The 25,394-nt window shown below is 36.0% G+C and overlaps 5 protein-coding genes across 17 annotated transcripts; 1 reads left to right on the top strand and 4 right to left on the bottom strand.

The window, feature by feature from the left end:
- Positions 1-257: 257 nt before the first annotated feature.
- Positions 258-3,476, bottom strand: LOC111783333 (exocyst complex component EXO70E2). 2 transcript variants are annotated; one of them, XM_023664261.1, is made up of 2 exons: positions 3,333-3,476; positions 258-2,448 (listed from the first exon to the last, which is right to left on the bottom strand). In XM_023664261.1, the coding sequence occupies exon 2, from the start codon at positions 2,446-2,448 to the stop codon at positions 532-534; it is 1,917 nt and encodes a 638-aa protein (XP_023520029.1). In that variant the 5' UTR covers positions 3,333-3,476; the 3' UTR covers positions 258-531. The 2 variants fall into 2 exon arrangements, with proteins under 2 accessions (XP_023520029.1, XP_023520030.1); XM_023664262.1 differs by lacking the exon at positions 3,333-3,476 and adding an exon at positions 2,985-3,281.
- A 579-nt stretch (positions 3,477-4,055) lies between these two features.
- On the top strand, positions 4,056-6,089 carry LOC111782480 (glycine-rich RNA-binding protein 3, mitochondrial-like). 2 transcript variants are annotated; one of them, XM_023663237.1, is made up of 5 exons: positions 4,056-4,157; positions 4,938-5,082; positions 5,171-5,239; positions 5,443-5,549; positions 5,688-6,089. In XM_023663237.1, exons 2-5 carry the CDS (start codon positions 4,947-4,949, stop codon positions 5,820-5,822), a joined length of 447 nt encoding a protein of 148 aa, XP_023519005.1. In that variant the 5' UTR covers positions 4,056-4,157; positions 4,938-4,946; the 3' UTR covers positions 5,823-6,089. The 2 variants fall into 2 exon arrangements, with proteins under 2 accessions (XP_023519005.1, XP_023519006.1); XM_023663238.1 differs by having other exon boundaries at positions 4,106-4,170.
- Positions 6,090-6,912: 823 nt separating this feature from the next.
- On the bottom strand, positions 6,913-12,065 carry LOC111782939. Of its 5 annotated transcripts, none has more exons than XM_023663795.1 (4): positions 12,042-12,065; positions 9,523-10,341; positions 7,392-7,807; positions 6,913-7,299 (listed from the first exon to the last, which is right to left on the bottom strand). In XM_023663795.1, the coding sequence occupies exons 2-4, from the start codon at positions 10,277-10,279 to the stop codon at positions 7,018-7,020; spliced, it is 1,455 nt and encodes a 484-aa protein (XP_023519563.1). In that variant the 5' UTR covers positions 10,280-10,341; positions 12,042-12,065; the 3' UTR covers positions 6,913-7,017. The 5 variants fall into 5 exon arrangements, with proteins under 5 accessions (XP_023519563.1, XP_023519562.1, XP_023519560.1 ...); XM_023663794.1 differs by lacking the exon at positions 12,042-12,065 and adding an exon at positions 10,540-10,611; XM_023663792.1 differs by lacking the exons at positions 9,523-10,341; positions 12,042-12,065 and adding exons at positions 8,193-9,011; positions 9,210-9,288.
- Positions 12,066-12,646: 581 nt separating this feature from the next.
- On the bottom strand, positions 12,647-16,145 carry LOC111782940 (ATP synthase subunit gamma, mitochondrial). The gene is made up of 9 exons (XM_023663796.1): positions 15,906-16,145; positions 15,386-15,429; positions 15,038-15,190; positions 14,791-14,904; positions 14,569-14,696; positions 14,115-14,237; positions 13,888-14,007; positions 13,108-13,229; positions 12,647-12,965 (listed from the first exon to the last, which is right to left on the bottom strand). Exons 1-9 carry the CDS (start codon positions 15,998-16,000, stop codon positions 12,896-12,898), a joined length of 969 nt encoding a protein of 322 aa, XP_023519564.1. The 5' UTR covers positions 16,001-16,145; the 3' UTR covers positions 12,647-12,895.
- Positions 16,146-16,960: 815 nt separating this feature from the next.
- Positions 16,961-24,378, bottom strand: LOC111783448. 7 transcript variants are annotated; one of them, XM_023664379.1, is made up of 11 exons: positions 24,234-24,378; positions 23,938-24,012; positions 23,089-23,162; positions 22,899-22,984; positions 21,650-21,954; positions 20,713-20,895; positions 20,319-20,544; positions 18,985-19,218; positions 18,780-18,904; positions 18,119-18,477; positions 16,961-17,940 (listed from the first exon to the last, which is right to left on the bottom strand). In XM_023664379.1, the coding sequence occupies exons 5-11, from the start codon at positions 21,945-21,947 to the stop codon at positions 17,680-17,682; spliced, it is 1,686 nt and encodes a 561-aa protein (XP_023520147.1). In that variant the 5' UTR covers positions 21,948-21,954; positions 22,899-22,984; positions 23,089-23,162; positions 23,938-24,012; positions 24,234-24,378; the 3' UTR covers positions 16,961-17,679. The 7 variants fall into 7 exon arrangements, with proteins under 7 accessions (XP_023520147.1, XP_023520143.1, XP_023520148.1 ...); XM_023664375.1 differs by lacking the exon at positions 23,089-23,162 and having other exon boundaries at positions 16,961-17,524; positions 17,637-17,940; XM_023664380.1 differs by having other exon boundaries at positions 23,938-23,997.
- Positions 24,379-25,394: the final 1,016 nt, after the last annotated feature.

The raw sequence follows: 25,394 nt of genomic DNA, 5'->3' as shown, positions 1-25,394 counted from the left end.
CATCGATCTGATCTTCCTAATATTTGCCTTTCTGTTTTAACTAGTTTTGATTTAGATAACTAGAGTTGGAGCGAGGAGCTTCAAAATGTATAAAATAAGTCGATTTAACTTTCTTTCCCTTGATACGTCTATGATTGTATTATGTTATCACTGAAGTTAATTTATTAATCTTATAAGGATGGAATTGACAAATGGATGGAGAAGGGGAGAAAGGATGAGAAAGAAAAAGAGGAAGAGGAAGAGGAAGAATGTAAGGAAACAGAAAAAGAAAAAGTATTATGGTCGGCGGTTTCTCCCACAAAACTGCTGATGATAATCAATATTTGTGACCTTTCATATACGAAATTAGGATTCAGTATAAACGAATACAATAGGTACTGTAGGTACTCCGAATATTTGGCTAGAGTCTTAAGCATGAATGACAACTATCAAACAATATAAATAAGAAGTGCCTAAAAAGACAGCCAGAAAATGAAGATATGAACGTGGAAAGGGGCAAATGAATTCTAAAACCATTACCAGCAGAAGCTTTCATCTCCGGCGTGAACTTTGCAACGAACGCGGTGAGCCTTGAAAGAGATCCAGTATATGCTTGCTCAGATCATCGATGGTGTATTTGATGTACTTTTCACAGTTAAATTGAGACTTTAAGTTGCAGAGGAATCTATATGCTTGAATTACACAATTTGATGTTAGAATGTGCAAGTCATCACGTAGTTCAGGATCTGAGACATTCCATCCAGTTTGGTTCTTATATATCTCCTCAAAAGCTACATTGAAGGCCCTATACTTTTCTTTAAAAACTGCCTTCGGAGTGTTGGTTCCATCACCATCAAGCTTGAGCAGAGAAATAACCGACTGCCAGGTGACTCTCATATAGATGTTGGCGTGGATCTGTAACATTCTGTTATGTTCTCGTATCCACTCACCTCCAAAAAAGGCTCTGAGTTCAGAGCCTTTAACCTTTTGAACCATATAATGAATGTTATTCATTAAAAAAATATGTCGTAGAGCATCATCATTGTACAACTTGGATTTGTTGTTCAGATTGGATATTAACTGTGAAGTGATCGACTGAAGGTGGAAAGCCAATGGGCAAGGCATACTATTGATTTCGTTCAGCAGCTCAGAAGCTGGACCTAAGCCATCTGCTGCTTCATCTCGGAGAAGGAAAACAAGCGAGTCTCTGTAGACAGTGAGGGTCCTAATGTAGTTCATAACATACTTAGTGAGATGATGAACACCACCACCCGGAAAAGGGCTTGTTGATATGGAACGTGCAATGAGACTTCCAAAATCTACAAACGTGGCCCTTGCAGAATCACTTAATTTCATGAAAAGATTATGGAACTCAGCTTTGAGAAAAGAACCCATTTCTGTGTCTTCTGAAAATAATGCACCTATATCCCCAAGAAGATTTTCCAGTACCTCGTACATGTCAAGCAAGCGAAACAGCTTTTCCGGTCGACGAGTTGTCATAGCTATGGCCTCGCCAAAATTCAATAGGCAGAGCATAGAAGTTGCTGAAATTTCAGCAAAACAGGTTGCACTATAAGATCCAAAGCCTTCAAATATATTGTTACAAAGTCTTTGTTCACTAGCAAGGTAGACTCGAATAACAACTTTAATCAGCCAAATCCATTTCTTGATTTTCACGTTTAAGACATCCCATTCCATGGTCTGCAAATCACCGATGCTATGCCTCTCCATTTCGAGAATGAGCAAATACTCATCCAACGCATCTTTCCGCATTCTAACAAAAGCCAGGGAGAATTCCTGAATATAATTTGAAGTAAACATAGCATTTGCGATGGATTTAAGATGAGGGATCACGTGTGGATGGACCATGTTTACTATACATACAGCAGGAATACTCTCTCTCTGGGAAGTTTCCTCCTCCAAACTGTCCTCAACTGAAGCAAAGGACTCGTTATAGACAACATCATACCCACCAGACTGGAAGGGAACACAGTTGGGCTCAAAATATAGTTTGTGTTGAGCAAGAATATGGACTAGTTCCTGCTCTAGCCTTGCCATTGCGAACTGTATGACAGACTCAGCTTGGCAAAGAAGATCCTTTTGCTTCCTACCGTCATTTACTGGCAGACTTATTAGACCTTCCTGAACTTTATGAATTTCATCAACAGCCTTCATATATTCACAAGCTTCCTTGGGTCCAGAATCCCATATCATGGATTCGTTAGATTCCCATCTCCTAATCTTCTCCTCAGCAGATTTGAATCTCGATTCTAGCTCATTCAACTTCCCATCCTCTAAATGAGTATACAGAGTCATGGAAGTCAAATGAGAATCAAGATCGGTAAGGAGCCTTTTCAATTCATCATTCACGTTCTGGCTTGTTCTTAATAACTTGGCTAGGTGCTGAAATGCAGCTATGACATGCTGCTCTCCTTCAGAGGTTGGTATAATTGATTCGCAGTCCCCCATCTGACAAAGAAGAAACATAGAAATCAACATGTGAAATCAGAAAGCGCTTTCGAACCAAAAGTTCACTCTCATAATTCCCCGTTCATTTCTAATTCTCTGTAATCTACCATCTATGGATTTATAACACTCATATTTCCCAACCTAGTAGCCAAAAGTATAACAAATCGGTCGGTACTGCAAACAGAACAAATTTCATGAGTTTTGACTTGGTCTCGGTTAGCCGGTAGTTTGGCTTCTCTACAAAGAATCGAAGTTCAGAATGATGACCTAAAGAAGCGGGAGGAAGAAATAATTCTACATGAAAATGGTAACTGATTACCGCGAAAATATCGAATACTGCAGTCTAAGCAGGCTTCCTCTAGAATTGTCATCTAAACAAGACAAGGAACGACCAAGGACCAAACACTAATAAATCACAGGTTCAGCAAATATTTATAAAGCTCAAAAAACCTGATACAACCAAAAAAGAAGAAACCGAAAGCACGAATTCCTAATATGAACAGTTAATGACTCAGAACTAAGATTTAAAAGAATGCCTGATTTTATTCTGTGTACGGCAGGAAAAACTTCAACAATCTTCAGAAAAAAAGATGAAATTAATCGGCCGTTAATCACACCGCTCTTCGGCAGAAATGACATGCAAACTCAGACCAAGCCGCAGAAAAGAGAAAACAGCCGATAAAACACCAAGAAATCCAAACTCCATTGAACTAACTCCAATCAGCATCGCAAAAGACAAAGAACTACTCCATCAATTATAGAGTGAAAAACACGGTTTCTTCTGCTCGTACAGAAGCGAGTTTCGTTGAGAAACATGAAGAAAAATGGGAGAGAAAGTCTAAGAACGAATGGGAACAAACGAAAGTGAAAGACGATGAACTTACGTTGATTAAGGTCGGTGATGAATTATGGAGAGAAATTGAAGTTGAAAATCGCAAGCTCCGAAATTGAAACTAGATTTCCCCGTAACTTCCATGATCATCTCTCTCGTCGCATTGACTTGTTGACATTTCGCGTCAATTCTTATAATTTAGTAGTTCTTGTAATTCAATTCGAAAACACAGTCTACCCACTTTATAAGCTGGACAAAGCATTTATGAGCTCCCAAGATTTAAAGGATTTATTATTTTAAAAACAAAATTACATTTAATTAAAAATTGAAACGATTTAAATTTTACAATAAATAATCGTGAAGTTGAGTTATGATTTAATTATACCTCTAGATTTTGAAATTCTGACAAAAATAAATTATTTTAATTTAATATTTAATGATAATTTCAAAAATAATTTTAAAGTTAATGGTTAAAATGAAATTTTTAGATATTTAATAATATAATTAAAATGTATTTTAAAATTTAGAGATATTTTAATATAGGGAGTAAAAGGGTAGAAATGGAAGGACGTTCGAGAGAAAGGGGCAAATATCAACGTGAAGAGTTTCCAAGGGTACGATAGCAATTTTACATAACTTTTGGGTTTAGGGTTCAAAGAGTTACTGTTCAATGTAAGAATGACACGTCAGCCCTCACCAATATCTTTCTCATCCTACGGCCTCGATTCTCCCTTTCATTATCCAACGGTTCATATACAAGCTTTAGCTTCTATTTAAATCGCTCTTCCAATGATTCGGCTCTCATAAAACCCTGCTCGAATTCAAGGCCTAGGGTTTAAGCTCGACTGTGAAAGAAGCGAAGAGAGAGCCAACAAAGGTTCTATCTTCACGTCCGATTTCTTGTTCCTTTCCTTTCCTTTTGTTGTTTTGTAATGGTGTTCATTTTCATTCTCATGTTTCTGTATCTTTTTTACTTTTTGTTCTAGGTTTTGACTCATTGTGTTTTGTTTCTAGATCTTTTGTCTTTATGTGGTGATTTTTTATGAGTTCAGTTGAAGAAATACGAAGATTATTCTCCTCACTCAACTTAGATATTATGTGATTGGAAGCGTTTCTTTCATTTTTCTTTTGTGTTGTGTCTTTTCGGTTTCGACATGTAAGACTTCTTTAATGTTCCGGGTATATATGTTCTGCTTAAGAATGATTCTGATTCTGATTGTGATCCAGTGTTCTTTTGCTCTGGTTGAGACTGTTTGAATTTGATATAAACCTAAAGCTTTCTTTTCGATTATGGAGTCGATGTACGTTGAAAGTTCAAAATATTTGTTGATGAGACTGTTTGAATTTGATATAAACCTAAAGCTTTCTTTTCGATTATGGAGTCGATGTACGTTGAAAGTTCAAAATATTTGTTGAGACTGTTTGAATTTGATAGAAACCTAAAGCTTTCTTTTTGATTATGGAGTCGATGTACGTTGAAAGTTCAAAATATTTGTTGAGGCTGTTTGAATTTGATAGAAACCTAAAGCTTTCTTTTTGATTATGGAGTCGATGTACGTTGAAAGTTCAAAATATTTGTAGCATAGTGTTATCTTGCACAACTTCCTTTTGTTCCCTCTGGATTTTATTTATTTATTTGGGTTAATACTCGTTTCAGGTTGTCGACATGGCTTTTCTTGGTAAAGTTGGAAAGATATTTAGCAAGAGTTCTGTATCATTGATCCGTTCGGATTTGCAACCTTCCAAACTGTCTATCTTTCAAAGTATTAGATTAATGTCAAGTTCGAAAGTTTTTGTTGGAGGTAACCCAGAATTCCCGTTCTTCTGTTCTTTCTTACACCTTGGTGGTCTATCAAGACTTTCCCTGAGATCCGTTGCTTTGTTGTGCAGGCCTTTCCTATGGTACTGATGACCAGAGTCTGAAGGAAGCGTTCGACAAGTATGGGGAAGTAGTTGAAGGTGTGTAGGAAACTTATCTAATAAAGCATTATTGAGTAAAAAAAAAACTTTTGTTTGCTAGGGTACATACGCACTGCTGCTCATCATCTGTATTCGAAAAATTGAATTGTATTTAAACTTGCTGTGAGATTAGTAATCTTCGGGGGCACTTCCTCTAGCTGGTGAATGAATCTAACTTTTGTGTATGTCTTTCTTTGTCTTAGCGAGAGTGATAACGGATCGTGATACTGGTAGATCCAGAGGTTTTGGGTTTGTTACCTTCACCGCTAACGAGGAGGCTTCCAGTGCTATTCAAGCGCTGGATGGACAGGTAAACATTCGTATTAAAAATGCAAATATATGTTGGGGGGCTATTGTGGTATTTTAACCACCAATTACAATTGATTTCTGTTGTGGGTTTATAATATCTTCACTGATTTCTCTTACATTGTTCATTTTTTGTAACCAGGATCTCCATGGCCGTAACATTAGAGTGAACTTCGCGACTGAAAGGTCTCGTGGTGGTGGTGGTTTTGACGGAGGCAGTTCCGGCTATAATCGCTCCAGTTCATACCAGGGAGGAGGAGGTGGTTACAATGACTGATGACTTTGCCCGAAAGGGACTGAGGGGAGAAACTGCTTGATTCATTTGGAAACAAATTGCTCCTAGTTGTCTTATGTCGTCTCCTTGTATCGCCGAATTATAAGCCTTAGCGTTGTTTTTTTTTTCTTTTTTTTTTCCCCGTTTTTTTAAGCTTTATAAGAATGTCGTTCGTCAGTTTTGACGTTTTAAATGGAGAACTAGTCGTAATTCAAACCCCAAGTTTTGTTGGTTGAATTTACTCTTATCTAATCTGGGATTGGAAGTGAATGACTCCGCCGTGAAAAATTCTTGTGCCCGTGCATAAATGATTACGACTTGCATTATTTGTCAATTTTCTTTCATAATCTATTATTTCTTATCCAATATTTTGCTTTAGTAGTTATTATAAATTATGAAAATTTGACGACGTAGTCAATGCTACATGAATTTTTAGAAATGTACTGGTGGAGGAAATCACTGATTCTTATTTCACTAAGCTGAAGCTAGCAACATATCGATAGACACAAACAATTAGGACTGTCAAGCTGAGAAGCTGAGACCCATCTTCCAACTTGACTTATGCCACTGTAAATCCTCATCTTTCAACCGCCCTAAATCTTTGCCCTCTGCTTAGAAATATTACTCATTCAAACTTGAACGTCGTTCACTTCACTTAGATTTCGTGAGAATTCCATCAGAAATCCATACCCTTCCCAATTCAACCGATCCTAACAATGGCTTCTTTGAGAAAGTTATGTCCAGTGGCTGGGTATTAATTTTGTTTTAAGCTTCTGTATTTGGAGAATGTGAGATCTCACGGTTGGAAAGGGGAACGAAACATTTCTTATAAGATTTCTTATAAGGGTTGGAAAGGGGAACGAAACATTTCTTATAAGATTTCTTATAAGGGTCGGAGAAGGAAATGAAATATTTCTTAGAGAGGAAAAATATTTCTTACAAGGATCGGAGAGGAAACCTTTCTCATAAAGATTGGAGAGGGAAACAAAACATTTCTTATAAGAAGGTAGAAATCTTTTCCTAACGCATTTTAAAAATCGTGAGGTTGACGATGATACGTAACGAGCCAAAACGAATAATATTTGTTAGCAGTGGACTTGAACGGTTACATAAAATTTTCCTTAGAAGTAATCAACTGACTTCAGCTGTTACAGAAAACTATCATTAGAAGTAATCAACAATTCAATTCACGATTTGCTTATTCAAGCCAAGAACTCGTGTATTCTGTATTAAGAAGCTGCTGCTTCTTGTGGTTATTCTGAAGGGCATTTTCAAGCTCCTCGATACGTGCTTCAAGTCTCGACTGAATAACATCATGCAAACGCAAGCTGAGTTCCCTTGGTGACACTGTATAGTTTCCAGAGTGAACGGTTGAGTCGCTTGCTTCTTTATTAGCCTTGCTCCACCCACAACTTCCTCCACTCATCATGTCATTCCTCAACTCACCTTCAGCAAAATCTTCTTCAAATTCTGGGCCAAGCTGCACACAATGAATTGATCTGTGATTCTAATATATGAAACTCATGACTCAACTATCCATATGAGAATGCTAACAAATGGGGGCACCGTTACCTCATCGTCGTCGTCGTCGGGATATCTCTCTGTGCCTTCAGTGCTTATATTTAATCCTAACCTCTCGAGTTCCGCTTCCAGTTCGGCTTCGATTCTGTGGATTGATTCAGAACTTTCCTCTGCCATATGCTTGTATAGTTCTTCAGCATTGAAGTTTACTGTGTAATCCATGACATGTTTTGGAGAAGATTCATCCACTGTTTTCTCAGAGAAGCCATTACTGTAAGTGTCATTACTGAGCTCCTTCAGCGTTAATGAGTCCTTCATTTCAAGTTCCTCTTGAAGATCTTCAACCAAACACTCAGTCTGCTTTAACAATTCTTTCAACTTATGAACTTCCCTCTTATTGGATATGAAAGAATAGATTATGCCAATGAAAAATCCAAGATATAATACCAACGATTCATCCAGGCCACCTGAAAAACATAAGCAATAAGCGTAAGTTAGTAATCTAACGTGAAATCCTACATCGGTTGAAGAGGAGAACGAGTGCCAGCGAGGATGCTGACCCCGAAAGGGGGTGGATTGTGAGATCTCACATCGGTTAAAGGGAGGAACAAAACATTTTTTATAAGGGTGTGGAAACCTCTCCCTAGCAGACGCGTTTTAAAACGCTGACGACGATACGTAACGAGCCAAAGTGGACAATATCTGCTAACGGTGAACTTGGGCGGTCCACACCAATCATTAAAGCTGATTCATTTGGTGAAAATATGATGCAAACTAGTACCAATGCGAAGCCAAAAATCCATTTAAGACATATTATCCATCATTGACGAGTTTGAAAAATGGCTACTACACCTTTAGAATCGGAGTGTTCCCTGTTAGCCATTTTGTTGGAACTTCTTGACTTTCTTTCCCATTCCTTTCCTGTCTTCTTATTACTTACTGTATCAGACAGAGGCCCAAATGGCAGTTGAGAAACCGCACATACACTTTCATCAGCATCAAAATGTGATCCCTTGGGTAGCTTATGTTCCTCCAGTTCCACAGCAATGCATGGATCCAAAGAACTCTGATGGGCTGGAAGGCAATCTTCTTCATAAGTCAGAGGTTTGATAAGATCCCCATGTAAGTATCTACCTTTAGCTGTGCTTCTGTTTCTTGAAGAGGCTGTTCTTCCAGAAGAATTGCAAACTGAGATTCCAATGTCATTAGCCATCGTGTTGCTTTTGCTGCTTTCCCCGACCCGTTCTTCAGAGTTCAAAGTCATATTTGGTGTAGAGAACACATTGAAATCTTGGTGACTCCCAAAAAGTCCGAGCTTTCCAATTTCAAATCCTCCACTTATGCAGGCCAGCTCTGCAACTGAAGCAATGTCTGATGGGTTCTGATCTGAAGATGTTCCTTCCATTCCTCCATGTCCAAAGACATCCTCATATCGTTTCTTCCTTTGTGAAAATTTGCTAAGCAAATGATTTGAGTATTGAGGACTCACCAAATTGGAATCCCCAAAGGATAACTGTGATAAAGAACAATCCCCATCCTTTGATTGATTCTTCCAGTACTTAGCTACGTATCCAGCACCAGTAGCTGCTGCAACAATCCACAAATCCATTGAAGTTTTCTGTTGTTTCTTTTTTTCTTCTTCTTTCCTCCAATCTCAGATGGAGAAATCCACTGCAAAAATGACCCAAAATCAGTTTATGAAGAATCACCTCTTTTTTGAGAGAAAATAGCTTAACAATCTAATGGAAAAACCACTTGCTCCATGAAGAACTATGCTCAAACAGCAATGAAGTTGGCAAAAAATAAGACCCTCAAATCCAGAAGTAACAATAATCAAGAACAACACAGAAGCGGTGTAATAATACCCACTATTATCATATGGCTGTATTTATTCTGGTTGAGTTTATGGCTTTCTTTTTTTGCCGTCCACTATTTATCTCCATTGTCTTTTTGATCGAGGTCCAAACTATTTTGAGGTGCTATGAAGTTTGTTTGAACATGCAAGGCGCTAGCATTTCGCACGTGTCGTGTTTGCANAACGGTGAACTTGGGCGGTCCACACCAATCATTAAAGCTGATTCATTTGGTGAAAATATGATGCAAACTAGTACCAATGCGAAGCCAAAAATCCATTTAAGACATATTATCCATCATTGACGAGTTTGAAAAATGGCTACTACACCTTTAGAATCGGAGTGTTCCCTGTTAGCCATTTTGTTGGAACTTCTTGACTTTCTTTCCCATTCCTTTCCTGTCTTCTTATTACTTACTGTATCAGACAGAGGCCCAAATGGCAGTTGAGAAACCGCACATACACTTTCATCAGCATCAAAATGTGATCCCTTGGGTAGCTTATGTTCCTCCAGTTCCACAGCAATGCATGGATCCAAAGAACTCTGATGGGCTGGAAGGCAATCTTCTTCATAAGTCAGAGGTTTGATAAGATCCCCATGTAAGTATCTACCTTTAGCTGTGCTTCTGTTTCTTGAAGAGGCTGTTCTTCCAGAAGAATTGCAAACTGAGATTCCAATGTCATTAGCCATCGTGTTGCTTTTGCTGCTTTCCCCGACCCGTTCTTCAGAGTTCAAAGTCATATTTGGTGTAGAGAACACATTGAAATCTTGGTGACTCCCAAAAAGTCCGAGCTTTCCAATTTCAAATCCTCCACTTATGCAGGCCAGCTCTGCAACTGAAGCAATGTCTGATGGGTTCTGATCTGAAGATGTTCCTTCCATTCCTCCATGTCCAAAGACATCCTCATATCGTTTCTTCCTTTGTGAAAATTTGCTAAGCAAATGATTTGAGTATTGAGGACTCACCAAATTGGAATCCCCAAAGGATAACTGTGATAAAGAACAATCCCCATCCTTTGATTGATTCTTCCAGTACTTAGCTACGTATCCAGCACCAGTAGCTGCTGCAACAATCCACAAATCCATTGAAGTTTTCTGTTGTTTCTTTTTTTCTTCTTCTTTCCTCCAATCTCAGATGGAGAAATCCACTGCAAAAATGACCCAAAATCAGTTTATGAAGAATCACCTCTTTTTTGAGAGAAAATAGCTTAACAATCTAATGGAAAAACCACTTGCTCCATGAAGAACTATGCTCAAACAGCAATGAAGTTGGCAAAAAATAAGACCCTCAAATCCAGAAGTAACAATAATCAAGAACAACACAGAAGCGGTGTAATAATACCCACTATTATCATATGGCTGTATTTATTCTGGTTGAGTTTATGGCTTTCTTTTTTTGCCGTCCACTATTTATCTCCATTGTCTTTTTGATCGAGGTCCAAACTATTTTGAGGTGCTATGAAGTTTGTTTGAACATGCAAGGCGCTAGCATTTCGCACGTGTCGTGTTTGCAGAGCAATATATCTTAGTTATTTTCGTCATTTTTCCGTTGAAATTGGGAAACATAAATTTTGACTTTCGTATACGCAACGAATTTTCTGATGCCATTGGGACAAAATTGATACAACTACTCCCAATACAATTGTGTGGCCAGGACTGGTCAATCAGGAAACAATTTCATACTACCTCACGGCCAATGAAATAAATGTCAAAAGGCCGTACCGGATTTAATCTTCATCCAGCATCGCATTCAATTTAATTTCTTGTATTCAAATTCAATGAATGAAAATAATTCAATGAGTTTCCATCTATAGATTTATTTCCAAACCAAACATTTGAATCTGATGATTTAGAAAGTGGTTTTTCTGTAGTGAGGCGCCAAAATTTCTTCCAAAATGTGCCATAAAGCAATGTAAAAAAACTTTACGATCTTTGATATCTAAACCCGAGGTATTGCAAGCGAGTACGGGGTAACATTATCATACTGAAAATCAAGAGGTTTCTCAGAAAACAAAGTCTATTCAAGCATTGGAGCTTACAAGAAAATCAATTGATATCTAAACAAACTTAGTTCCCAGGATAGAATTGAAACTGGGTGCATTATTACAAAAAAGCTCAAAAGGCAACATCGTGATAATCAAATACAGCCTCAAGATCTTAGTTCACCAACCATTGGGTGAACCAGCAGAAGATCTAGGAACTAGCCCTCCAATGCTGAAGCTCCAGATATAATTTCAATCAACTCGGTGGTGATAGATGCTTGCCGAGTTCTATCACAAATTAACAAATGAAGTTCAGTTTTACAGAAAATAAACAAATAAATAACATGGAAATGAGGAAGTTTCTATAATTGATTCAAGTGAGATGAGAAAAAAAAAAGATAGTCGGATAAGTTAAAGAGTTATAAGAGACCTGTTATAAGTTAATGTGAGGCGATCAAGCATGTCCCCAGCATTTCTGCTTGAGCTGTCCATTGCAGACATCCTTGCACCTTGTTCACTGCAAGCATTTTCCAATACGGCGTTGAACAGTACCTGTTGAGCATGTATATAGTTTTCAGTAGTTACATAAATGGTCAATGAAATGGGAAATGGCAGCAGTGAGATGTCCCTGCAATAAGTTAATATAAGAGATACAAAATAAAGAAGAAAATCGAGTAATCAACATTATTGCATAGAACTTTTTTTTTTTTTATGAAAATAACTCATTTTTCTACAATGTATCTAATCTTCTCTTCNTCCATGAAGAACTATGCTCAAACAGCAATGAAGTTGGCAAAAAATAAGACCCTCAAATCCAGAAGTAACAATAATCAAGAACAACACAGAAGCGGTGTAATAATACCCACTATTATCATATGGCTGTATTTATTCTGGTTGAGTTTATGGCTTTCTTTTTTTGCCGTCCACTATTTATCTCCATTGTCTTTTTGATCGAGGTCCAAACTATTTTGAGGTGCTATGAAGTTTGTTTGAACATGCAAGGCGCTAGCATTTCGCACGTGTCGTGTTTGCAGAGCAATATATCTTAGTTATTTTCGTCATTTTTCCGTTGAAATTGGGAAACATAAATTTTGACTTTCGTATACGCAACGAATTTTCTGATGCCATTGGGACAAAATTGATACAACTACTCCCAATACAATTGTGTGGCCAGGACTGGTCAATCAGGAAACAATTTCATACTACCTCACGGCCAATGAAATAAATGTCAAAAGGCCGTACCGGATTTAATCTTCATCCAGCATCGCATTCAATTTAATTTCTTGTATTCAAATTCAATGAATGAAAATAATTCAATGAGTTTCCATCTATAGATTTATTTCCAAACCAAACATTTGAATCTGATGATTTAGAAAGTGGTTTTTCTGTAGTGAGGCGCCAAAATTTCTTCCAAAATGTGCCATAAAGCAATGTAAAAAAACTTTACGATCTTTGATATCTAAACCCGAGGTATTGCAAGCGAGTACGGGGTAACATTATCATACTGAAAATCAAGAGGTTTCTCAGAAAACAAAGTCTATTCAAGCATTGGAGCTTACAAGAAAATCAATTGATATCTAAACAAACTTAGTTCCCAGGATAGAATTGAAACTGGGTGCATTATTACAAAAAAGCTCAAAAGGCAACATCGTGATAATCAAATACAGCCTCAAGATCTTAGTTCACCAACCATTGGGTGAACCAGCAGAAGATCTAGGAACTAGCCCTCCAATGCTGAAGCTCCAGATATAATTTCAATCAACTCGGTGGTGATAGATGCTTGCCGAGTTCTATCACAAATTAACAAATGAAGTTCAGTTTTACAGAAAATAAACAAATAAATAACATGGAAATGAGGAAGTTTCTATAATTGATTCAAGTGAGATGAGAAAAAAAAAAGATAGTCGGATAAGTTAAAGAGTTATAAGAGACCTGTTATAAGTTAATGTGAGGCGATCAAGCATGTCCCCAGCATTTCTGCTTGAGCTGTCCATTGCAGACATCCTTGCACCTTGTTCACTGCAAGCATTTTCCAATACGGCGTTGAACAGTACCTGTTGAGCATGTATATAGTTTTCAGTAGTTACATAAATGGTCAATGAAATGGGAAATGGCAGCAGTGAGATGTCCCTGCAATAAGTTAATATAAGAGATACAAAATAAAGAAGAAAATCGAGTAATCAACATTATTGCATAGAACTTTTTTTTTTTTTATGAAAATAACTCATTTTTCTACAATGTATCTAATCTTCTCTTCTTTGAATTGATTCTCATGTAATTTTGCAGCATCCTAGACCAACAATCATATGAGCGAGAACCATATACCAAAATTACTTCATCACTTATTCATCCTCAAGAAACTACTATTAACCCATGGTGATCTGGTTAATGTCAGCATCTATAAGGAAATATTTTGCCCAAGCATTGGCTCACCTAAAATTATCAAAAACCAGTAAATTGCAATGATAATTTCAATACAGAGAGACCTAAGCAAAACGGAGGAATGAAAAAGCCAACTGACTCATATCTTCAAAATCACATAGTGTTTCTGTGTATTAATTAAGCCTGAATTTGAACCACATGAAACTTCCTACGGATCAAAAAAATAAAATTTCTAACCTGCAGATTTGATTTTGCAAATAACCATGATGATTTCAACAATAAACCCATGCCTCGTTACAAAAATATAAGAGGCTGTACGGGTGAGCTTACACAAGAAAACTGGAATTCTGCTAGATTTTGGAGAACCTCAGACTTTGTCTCACCACCTTCAATCTCATATAAATCCAGGTCACCAAGCCTTCCCCCAGATTCTGCCTCCCTTTCAACAATCTGAAATGCAGAACGCAGAGTATTCACAAAGGCGGCAACAAGGGCAAGAAATTTAAGAAGGGGAGAAGAAAAGGTCAGTATGTAAAAAACTCCAGTATTCTTATTACCTCAGGGGACAGCACGGTAGATACTGTGGGCAGAAATGAGACTACTGACTGGAACTTGTTGAAAACAATCCTCAGAGCATCATATTCTACGTTCTTTAGAATATCATCAGCTAAAACAGAGACCTAAAAGTGCAAAAAGGACAGTAAGAAATGGGTATTTCAAAATGTCAAGGAAGGTATCCCATCACACAAAAGTTTGAAGATTTTACCAAGCCAGTAAAAAAAAGAAATGCACTTTTGGAAACAAAAATGAAATTCACTCAACACTTTGGACACAATGGATCATACTCAATGGCCTTATCTATTGTTACTTATCCTACACCAGTATGAAGACTTCAAATCTACGGTAGAAGCCCCAACATATGGAAGCATAGGCAAATAGACAGAAACATATACTCGTGAACGAACAATGAATATATTATCTGTGATGAACTATGTGGTATGGTTAACTAACTTGAGTATAATTTAAAGGATTCTTCTGCAGCTCAGTGATGATGACTTCTATGTCCTTCTTGGAGTCACGTACTAACTGAGCCTTTGCCTTCTCTCCCAATATAGCATATTTTGTTTCCTGTTCAGGACCTATGAGCAGAGTAATTACAAAATTATTATCTTATTTACTGTAGTCTCACACCGAAAAGAAGGATAGGATAAAATTTTTTTTTGCAAGTAATACCAGAATTTATCTTGCGCAGAGCCTTGCTTATCTTGACAGAGGTAGAATTAATTCCACCACAAAGACCTTTGTCAGAAGAAATGGTAACAATGACATTCTTCTTCACATCAACACCTATGTTTCCAACAATAAATAAACCATGAGTATGATGTGTACTTTGACATAATACACATGACAAATACAAAATAAGTAAAAAGAAGCAATTCATGTGTCAATATAAAGTAGGAAACATATGACATATACATACTTGGAATATCCCCAAGAAGTGCAGTAAAGGGTTGCCAAAGGCCACGAGAATTTTCAGCACGCACTTGAATTGCCCGAAGCTTTGAGGCTGCAACCATCTTCATTGCCTTTGTAATTTTCTGGATATTTTTCACACTCTTCATTCGATTTCTAACTGTATTCACATGTTAAAAAAATGATACTAAATCATCAGTAAGTAAGAATAATAAAACAACAGAATAATTGTCAAAAAAAAAAAAAATGCCAGTTGATTAACAGGAAGCAACGTATTTTTTTTTTTAAAAAAAAAAAACACCATGAAATAATATATATAAAAAGAAATAGCAGATCCAGTGTAAATAGCACCTACCCACTTGAGTGGAGATAGAGCGCACACCAAGAGGAGCTTGTTCCCTTCACAAAAAAACACATATTCAGGATTAGTGATTTATGTGCAGAAAGAGCTTCGGCAGATATTCATAATTAATGATAAGCTAACCAGAAAACCCAGTGTAGTATGGCTCTCTAAAGATCTAAAAAACCACCATAAGTTTTCCAACAAAAAAAACGTAATACTTTCACGCATCTTTATTAATGGAAGATCATTGTATTTTTCAAAGAAAAAATAAACCACGGTATATTTCAGAAAAATAAGTCAAGCATTAGACGCAGCCCAATCTTAACATAAAGGGTTCAGACAGATACGTACAACAAAAATTAACAAAAGAGAGGTAACCCCTAATTTATGAAAAAAAAATAGCAATTACTTCAGGATTTCATCGATCAAATGAAGGAACTTTTGGGTCCAGAACAAAACATCCTAATCACAAAGAATCCGTCGCACAGATAAACGCATTAGGGCAAAATAGAATTAGGGTAAAAGTGAATACTCGCAAACGAGGGAAGACCGGAGAGCGGTGATTGGTTGAGAAGAGATCACAGTAGCGAACCGCCTCCCCTCACGTCTTAGAGCTGCCATGGCCATTTCTTCCTAAAGCGAGATCGGAACTGGAAGTTGAGGAAAAAGAAAAGGTAAGGCCGACGAAAGGGTTTCTTCTTCTTTTCAATAGCAGCGAACTCAAACGCTTCTCACTCAGTTTAGAGAGTTTTTCGCATCTAGCGGAGGCGAGGTCAATATTTACAGTTTTTGTAAATTTATCATACCCATGCTTCTTTACCCAAAATACCCCCATTAAAATTTAATTTCCCCAAAATACCCCCATTAAAGTTTCAGAAATATGACACAATCATTAACAAAATTATACAGATGGCCTTCTTGTAGTTATTGAGCGATGTCCTGTATTTTGGAGATTTGTATTCCATTGAACCATTTTCTCTTTTTTTTTTCTTTTTTTAATTCCCAATTTTTACAAAATTTCTGGTTTTTGTAGAGAATTTTTAGTGCTCAATTATTTAATATTGGAGTCTTAAAACTATGGCCAAAGTTCTTTAACTCTTTTTAATTTTTTATTTTAGATATATAAATTATTAAATCTTGATATTGTTGTTAAGGCATTTTTACAATTAGTCTTAAAAAAATTAAAATATTTACTTAAAAAGAGGAAACTGATGCTTTAATATTTATACTCACATGTAATTAATATTTATACTCACATGTAATTGTATATAACACTAATAAAATTTAGATTACCTACGCTTCAGGGTACATTACAAATTTAGCCGATAAAATTTATATTTACATCAAAATAAATAAATAATTTTCTAAAATTTTTAAAATTTCTAAACGCCTAAATATTGAGGGGGTGTTGCGCTTCTATTTCGAAATAAAATTCATGGAAAGTTTGTCTTGAAGATTATGAATAAGAAATTTGTTCAAACTTGGCAAATCGCATCTCCATTAATTCAACGAGAGGGTGCAAGTGTTCTTCTGGAATGACCAGCAACAATATGGAAATAAAAAACTTGTATTTGGAGTGTTGTGCGGTGAAACCTTAATATTAAGTCTTATATTTGAAATTAAAAAAAAAAAGAAAAAAGAAAAAAAAAACGGAAAATCTAAATTTCTTACCTGTGAAATAGTAATAGTATCAAGTAAATGGTAGGCACAAAATAGAGGAGGGAAGTAAAAAAGAAAATTGCAGCAATGGGAGGCAAGCAGCAGCAAGCGACTTCCATTAATAACTCATGCGGCCATGTTTCGAGAGTCCAATATATTGATTACTTGCATTGAGCCAAACGTAGTTTAGGATTTGGAACTCAAAATCACCCCAAAGCAAACCAAGGTGCCAAATCGCCCTTCAAAAACTTAGAAACGAAAGTTGTTAAACTTCTGAATCAACCTACTAATAATCCTAACCTCCGAGCAAAGATAGAACTGTCAACAGAAGCTAAACTACACGTTAAATTCGGAGTAAAACCTTCACAAATTTGTTTTCACTACACATGAAGTTTGCCAAAGAACCTCCACTTTCAGTGCTCGGTGGATATGAGTACGGCACAGTTGTTGGTCTTCAACAGAAGAACTAACACAGGGTAAGTTCAATTCAAACTGTTTTTATATACCAAAAAGAAGGAAAAAACTATGTTATAGCCTTGAACTGTAATATTGACATGCTAAGTCAAACAAGTGTAGATATCTACGATATACTGGAAAAGCAAACCTTGAATGGCTTAAACAGCCAAGTTGCTTCATTCACCTCAGAACTAACGGCGCTCCTTTTTAATCCCTGCATTAAAGATTTGGAGATACTTGTCTGCAACTCTCCTGGGAACATCTTGGTCAGTTAAGCCAGTTCTGTTTTGAGAGCCATCAATACTAAATGTTGGCGCCATTCTCGAGCAATGCTCCGTCTCCAAGCATTTTCTGTCACTTTCTTCCTCTTTAATAACTGGTATAGGTTCAATCTTTACTTTTGACTGGGAAAGAGAATACGAGCCAGTGGCTGCTGCTATTGGAGCAGGTTCCTATCATATGGTTAGCACAATGACAAAAAGAGAGGGATCAGACAAGATTTTCGCATCATCATAAACAAACTAAAGAAATGCTTGGTTCTCCACCTTTTTTTTTTATATGAACGGCAACAAGCAAATGAAAACCAGGAGGGAAAGGCTTGGTTCGGTAGCTAGGATGAGATATTTCTACCTGATCTTTTATTTGAGCAGTCGTAGTTAATGCATTGACATCGGACTCCCTGGGTTTTTGTGACCCAAATTCTAATAGCAATCGCTGAATGGTAGAGTCTACATCCTTTGCAGTTGGAGACTTTCCAGTAGTGTTTCCACCCGTTATGTCAATTACCCTTTTAACAGCATTGTCTTCATCGTGCTTTCCATGTCCTTTAGGCGTGAATTCCAGCAGGGGAACTTTGGACTCACTTTCTACAGAAGAAACTGCAGAACCATATTCTAACATAGGAACAAGAGACTGGTCTTTCTTTCTAGCACGGAAGACTCCAAAAAGGAGGCATTTGGCACTCAGCATATTAAGATCTGCAGAAAGAGCTGCACATATGTTATAAAGCGTGGTGAAAGTTTATGTCTAACAGCTACGAGCAGTACGAGAATACATGCTCGAATGGAGCTTAATTTGGACTTCATTTGTCAACTGAACAGACAAGTTTTTAAAGCTTAACGTAAACGTAAACGTATTAGTATATTCACTACTAGGAGGAGGCCACTATATGCAAAATACAGTTATGACCACTAGAACATATAAATAGGAAGAACAGTATCGACATTCAAACCAACGTGAGACTTAAGTATTACACTAAAGAATGCCCAAATAATGAATGTAAGAGCTTTACGCTGTGAGTGGAGATCCAGCTGTCTATAAGTAAATACGACCAACTCAGCACCGTCAATAAGACTTCTTATCAATAGATCTTCTCTCTCCATAAGTTCAAACAGGTAAGAGTTGTTCTTTCTGGACCTACGCTTTAATCAACATTTGCTTTACACGGCTATACAACAACAAAAATTGTAACCATTCAATCCGAAATCATAACAGACCTTTCAATATTGTCGGCGGGAAAGAAGTACAAAGCAATATCAGCAAGATCCGGACATTCATCGTGAAACAGCTCATCCCAAATATCAGAACGACTAAGAAGCTTCACTTGAAGAATGGGAGGAATCTTCCTCGACAATTCATAAGCTCTACCATGTACTACACATGGAGGCTTTGCCAGGAATCCATCATAAAATTCACCGCCCATACGTGCATCAATAAATTGGAAGCCTCCCCTAAAGAATAGAAATTTCTGGCAGTAGTAAATAATTTTAATTTTCAGCGAATCGAATATATAATGTCAGAAATGTTGCAACAATGGATATGAAGTACTCAACCATCAACAGTCACTGCCGAAGCACCATGTACTAAACTTTAAAAACTCCATAAAAAAGGACAATTTTGAGAAAATGAGATGCGATCCACTAAATATACACGCAAGAACTGGAAGCATAGATTACATAGAAAAAGAATTGGTCAGAGCTTTACTTATCATACAAAAAACACTAAATTGTTAGATCATAAAAACCTATTCTACAAAAGTTAAATCTGCTTTCGGTAAATATATACCCAACCCCAAAAGAAAGAAAGTGAAATGAACCAAGAGACATCAATCATACAATATGCTTCAATCAAGATGTGAAGAAAATATTGTCAAAATTATCAAGCAATTCATGCCACCATTAAGTAATTGTAACCTAAAGTAAATAAAAACTTCTAAAGTACATTAATGAAATACAATAACTCTAAATTGTAATCCACCCAAAATTTATCACATGAAACTTCATTCTTCTTCAACGTGGCATGAATTGAAATATCTTTTGATAATTTCAACAATATTTTCTTCACATCTTCGTTGAAGCATATTGTATGATTGATGTCTCTTGGTTCATATCAGAAAGAAAGAAGAAAAATGGTCTTCTTCTGATCTTAAAAGAATGTTAGATGAGAGGGCAAATTTTCATGTGAACTCATACAACTATTCATCGTCCATTTTCATCCAATACGATATGCAGCGAGAAGCACAATATAACATATGCACTTGGCATATACTTAGAAATCACAACAACAGCAGTGGCACATGATATTTAACAAACAAGAAACTTAAATGACCAACTTATTCGAGCCAAGTAGATAAAACACTGCCATAAATCATCCAATAAATTATCCATAAATTCTGCAAGGAATTGGAGAAAGCATAATTTTTATAAAAAATAGATTAATTAAATACAAAATTACTACATTTTCAATTGTATGCATCTCTTGAGTTTTTTAACAGGGTTTATTGATTCTAAAAATGGAAACAAAGAAGCGAACCATAGAGGAAGGGACTCACTTCCAAGAGGCGTGTAATGACGGGAGACAGTCACGGTAAGCATGTATTTCCTGTGTCATCAAAGCATACTTCATTTGTTTTTGCGTATCCTCCAACTTAGTGAGGGGTGAAGGAACTTCTTTTCCTTTGTTGCCACGGTATGCATGTATTTCCTGGGTCAACGAAGCATTCTTCCTTTGTTTTTGCATATCCTCTAACTTGGTGGAAGGTGAAGGAACTTCTTTTCCTGTGTTGTAATTAATATTGGCAATAAAAATAAAGAAACAATAACATACAACTAGAGATGGAAACCAAAACTAAGGGAAAGAGCTATATTGATTGGCTTGGGATTGGATACCATAATAATAACACAATTTAAGAGTTTCATTAAGATTGCAAAGCTCTTCTCTCTTACCTGTTTTTGTGACAGGTAAATCATGCCTTGACACTGAAGAAGCTTTAGCAGGTATATCTGTAACCTTCACCTTCGCCTTTTTTAATGTTTGTACTGGGTCTACTGGCATTGAAGGTAAACAAGTAGCTAATGATGGTTTCTTCACACCACATATCGTTGGAGGCACCGTAGCAGAACTTCGTTCTGAAAGAGAAGAACAAAAACGCAAATTAAACATTCAACAAAACATAAGTCAGAAAATGAATAAAAAGAATAAATGCATGTGTCTAAAAGGACATGACAGACATGATTTCTGGCATTATAAGTTTTCATTTTGCACCTCAAAGGTTGCTAACTTTGGTTCACAAAAATAGCTCCATACACTTCTAGAGATTCATAACTGAAAAATACTATGTGACCTAGAGCATCATCACTAAACAATTTAGTTTTCTAGTGAGAAACTAAGCTTTCAGAACATAAATTATTAGACCTTGCATACCAAGGTCTAATAAGATCATTGGTTAATAAGAAGCACAGACTTCGTCTAACTTAGAAGTGTTGGGTATATCCTTTGAAGATGTGACTTCACGTGCAGAGTGTGGAGTTATATTTTGGAGGCATTTGACTTTCAGTAAAACCGTTATAGGGACCCAGAATAAGATCCTTGAGGAGTTACTTCTCCATCCATCTTTTAGGAGAAGGGCCATAAAAAATAAAAATACTTGTTGAGCATATATGGAACAACTATTAACACAATAAATATGTGTTAAAACATTAGTTGTACAAAATAAATATGGATCCAATGTTTGGTAGGAAAGTATAAAACATTTGTTTAAGCATAATAAATAGGCACAAACGATAATATAGAAAAATAATAACATGTGTCCGTATACATGCTTCGTAGATGGACACACATAAAGTAACAAATGCAAGAAAGGATAAGAACGGGCTCAAGAACCTTGAGATTCTTTTGATGCTTGGTAATGTGGTCGGGGGATAGAGCTTTCAAAGAATTTTCTGGACTTAAATGTTCTTTGGGGTCCAAAAGCTGCGTTCAATTTTGAAGGTCCCTTCATCCCTCCCGATGATAGCTTCCTTACTTCTTCAGTAGGTAAGAACTTCACTTTGCCAGTTTTAGCATGTCTTGGCATTTTAGGTTGAACCAGAGATCCTGAATCATCAGGACTTTTGGCCTCGTCTAATGTACAATTACCACAAAGCCAGGATTTGGGGACATCGCGACTTTTATTGGGCATACAATAACTGAAAACAGAGAGATCGCAGCATATAATTATATAAGGGTAACAAAAAGGGAATGCTTATTAAGGATCAAAGCACTAAATGGAACTAAAGGGATTAATATCACCAACGTTACAACTTCTTAACAAATTTTAGAAGCTCAAGCCTAAAGTTCAAGCAGTCAATTTTTCATCAGCTTTGTTAATCAGTCCAGCTAGCTGAGATTTAAAGCTAACACGATAAGAAGATAACATATTCCCATCAAGTAGAGATCCTAGGAGTTTGTTTCTCCTCGGTACATCCCTAAAATCAACAAAATATGCAACACATTCATGATTCAACTACCTACAGACTACAATACGAAAATCAAGGAAAGAAAATGTGTTGAGGATTGTTGGAGTCTCACGTTGGCTAATTAAGGGAAAGATCATGGATATATGTGAGGAACACTATCTCCATTGGTATAAAGCATTTGGTTTCAAAAGTAAAGTCACGAGTTTATGCTCAAAGTGGACAATATCATATAAATGTGGAAAGATTATGGATATATAAGTGAGGAACACTATCTCCATTGATATGAGGCATTTGGTTTCAAAATTAAAACCATGAGAGTTTATACTCAAGTGGACAATATCATATCAATGCAAAGGGTCGTTGTTCTTAATATGGTATAAGAGTCATGTCCTTATCTTAACTTAGTCATGTCAATAGAACCCTCAAGTGTTGAACAAAAGAGTTGTGAGCCTCAAAGATGTAGCCATAGTGACTCGGGTGTCAAACAAATGGTGTATTTTGTTTGAGAGTTCCAGAGAAGGAGTCAAGCCTCAATTAAGGGTAGGTTGTTTGAGGACTCCAGAGAAAGAGACATTTAGGTGGTCGAACAAAGGGTGTACTTTGTTCAAGGGCTCCAAAGAAGGAGTCGATCCTCAATGAACTTGAACAATAACAAAGGAAGAGATAACCCATACAGATGTTCACGAACAACTTTGCACTTGGAGCAGGTTATAATCAGCTCTGCATAACCAACATCACCACAAACGTAACAGAAGTGATCCTGAAAATCGAAGTAGAAACGCAAGAATCAACATAAAAGTGGTTGAAAGCAAGTCTAGAATACAGGTGGAGAGTACTAGAGAAGTAGAAGCACTAAACACGTACAAATTGTTCTCAATATGGAAATGGTTCTTTACTAAAACAAATCTGATAGGAAAAGTGCCAAGCAGCCAGCCAACCTACGATTCTCATGAAATGGGAAGGTGAACTTAATGCAAAATGATAAATACACATGTGAAAGACAGAAAAATAGAAAAAATGGGAAACAAAGGTCTTTGTGTTTGCTCATTTTTCTATCACGTTGACATATGACAAACTGGAAATCAAAAGTTGGATTCATGAATTGGATATTGAATATGTTAGGACTAAAGACTTGTTTGGGGTGATTTTGAAAATCACTTCTATTATATTCAAAATCAGTCTGAAACGAGTCTTTAATCATTCAAAATTAATTTAATGTTTTATTTTACACTTTTCAACACAATTTCATAAATTAAAACTTATTTTGCTTTTGAACATGATCTAAATTATTTAAAATCAATCAAACATGTACGAACTCTTTAATTTGTAATACTACATTAAAATATGCAAACATGTATGAAATGTCATTCAATTTTTTCACGTAGTTAACGCATACAAACGACAACGAAGAGAGTCAAAACCTAAAACAAATCGGTTCCAATATTCCACCGCAAAACACACTAGACTGAACATAAAGAGTCCAAACACAGCAGCTCAAGACAAACAATATAATATTCACGCAAACTCAGATTCTGACAACAAGAACAAGCAGGCAAACTCCTAGTTTAAGAACATTATTTCAATCCAACAAAGCCTCGTCTTCTCAAGATGGCGTACAGATACGCAGTCTACGCACATTTTATCAAAAAGAGAAAGCGAAGTACAAACAGACTAGGCGATGTGCAGAAACCCAAACAACGCAACATAACGTACCGCCATTAACAGACACGGAAGCCCACATTCAAGACCACAATAAATTATCGCCCGTATTCACTGCACATTCAACGTCTGCTAAGGGCCAGAGAGCAAAATACGAAGATGAGAATAAACGAAATAAATGAACTAACTGCCTGTATCAGCAACGCCATTAAAATAGCATTCTTACGTGAGAAAACCAAACGATCATAGAAATCAATAGTTTAACGAGGAGCACCATACGGAAGCGGAAACAGAGGCATGAGATGAAGAACAAAAACAAAACAAGAAAAGCAAAGCAAATAGATATTTACTGTGTAAATGGATGAACAGAGTTGCAGTATCAATAGCTCGCAGGCTGCATTGATGATTTGTTGGAGAACAAGCAGTGGAAGGAGAAGAAATGCGTTTGAAACAGAACTGACCGCAGATGAAAACTTGGGGAGGGAAACAATATAAATAAACTCCAAACAAAGTATTGAACAATGTGATACGTCGGCGCCATTTTTTCGTGAGGGGCCTGTCGTGCTCCAGACGTGCCTCCATACAGGGGCCCACGTTTAATAAAAATAGGGTTAAAAATACTTTTTTGGTTGCTTCTTTTATTTTAAATTTTTTTAAAAATATATCATTTTTAGGACTTATTTCTGTTTTATTAAACACTCCAATCTCTAAATTTAGTTAGGATATTTTCTATAAGTTTATTTGAAATATTCTTTAACTTTTACATAAATAATTATTCTCCATCAATTTTTCCATAAATATTTTGAAATTTAAAATATTATTATTATTATTTATTCAATTTTGATAGGACTAATTTTAAAGTTAATAATTAAATTTAATACGAGTATACGTGAATTGAGGTGAATTTTTTTTTTTTTAACCAATGTAATTTTCTTTTGTTAATTGAATCGGTGATCCAAACAACTAAACTTAACCCAATATTCAGTTTATATATATATATATATATTAATAATTTATATGATAAAATTTGATATATTTGGAAAATTTAAATGTAAATCATTAAAAAAAAACAGAAAAAATAAAATAATAAAACATGTCTTTGATATGACCTGTTGGTCTATTAGTGGAACTAAATCAGAAGCCTGCCAGTAAAAGAAATTTTTATTTAATTACACGATCAAGATTAGCATTTTTTAAGAAAAATAAATTATACAAAATAGCTGTCAATTTTAGGTATATTTTAATAATACAACCGTGTGAAATATCATTTTTACCCTTGAATTTTATTTCTGTGTTCAAAATAATCCTTCCGTCGATTTTTTAGTTAATACAAAGATAAAAGAGTAATGTGAGGATATAATGGTACATGGCTCAACTATCAAATTTCATTTATGTTTTCAAATTTCATTTAAATTCACATTCTTTTAAATTATTTAAGAACAAATTATTTCAAATATTTAAATGATACTATAGTCTCTAAATTTGATTTTTTTTACATCCAAATTTAGGTC

Source organism: Cucurbita pepo, chromosome LG20 (assembly GCF_002806865.2).
Source record: "Cucurbita pepo subsp. pepo cultivar mu-cu-16 chromosome LG20, ASM280686v2, whole genome shotgun sequence".
Taxonomy (NCBI): domain Eukaryota; kingdom Viridiplantae; phylum Streptophyta; class Magnoliopsida; order Cucurbitales; family Cucurbitaceae; genus Cucurbita; species Cucurbita pepo.
Note: the sequence above shows the minus strand (reverse complement) of the source record. Positions and strands in the feature narration are given on the sequence as shown.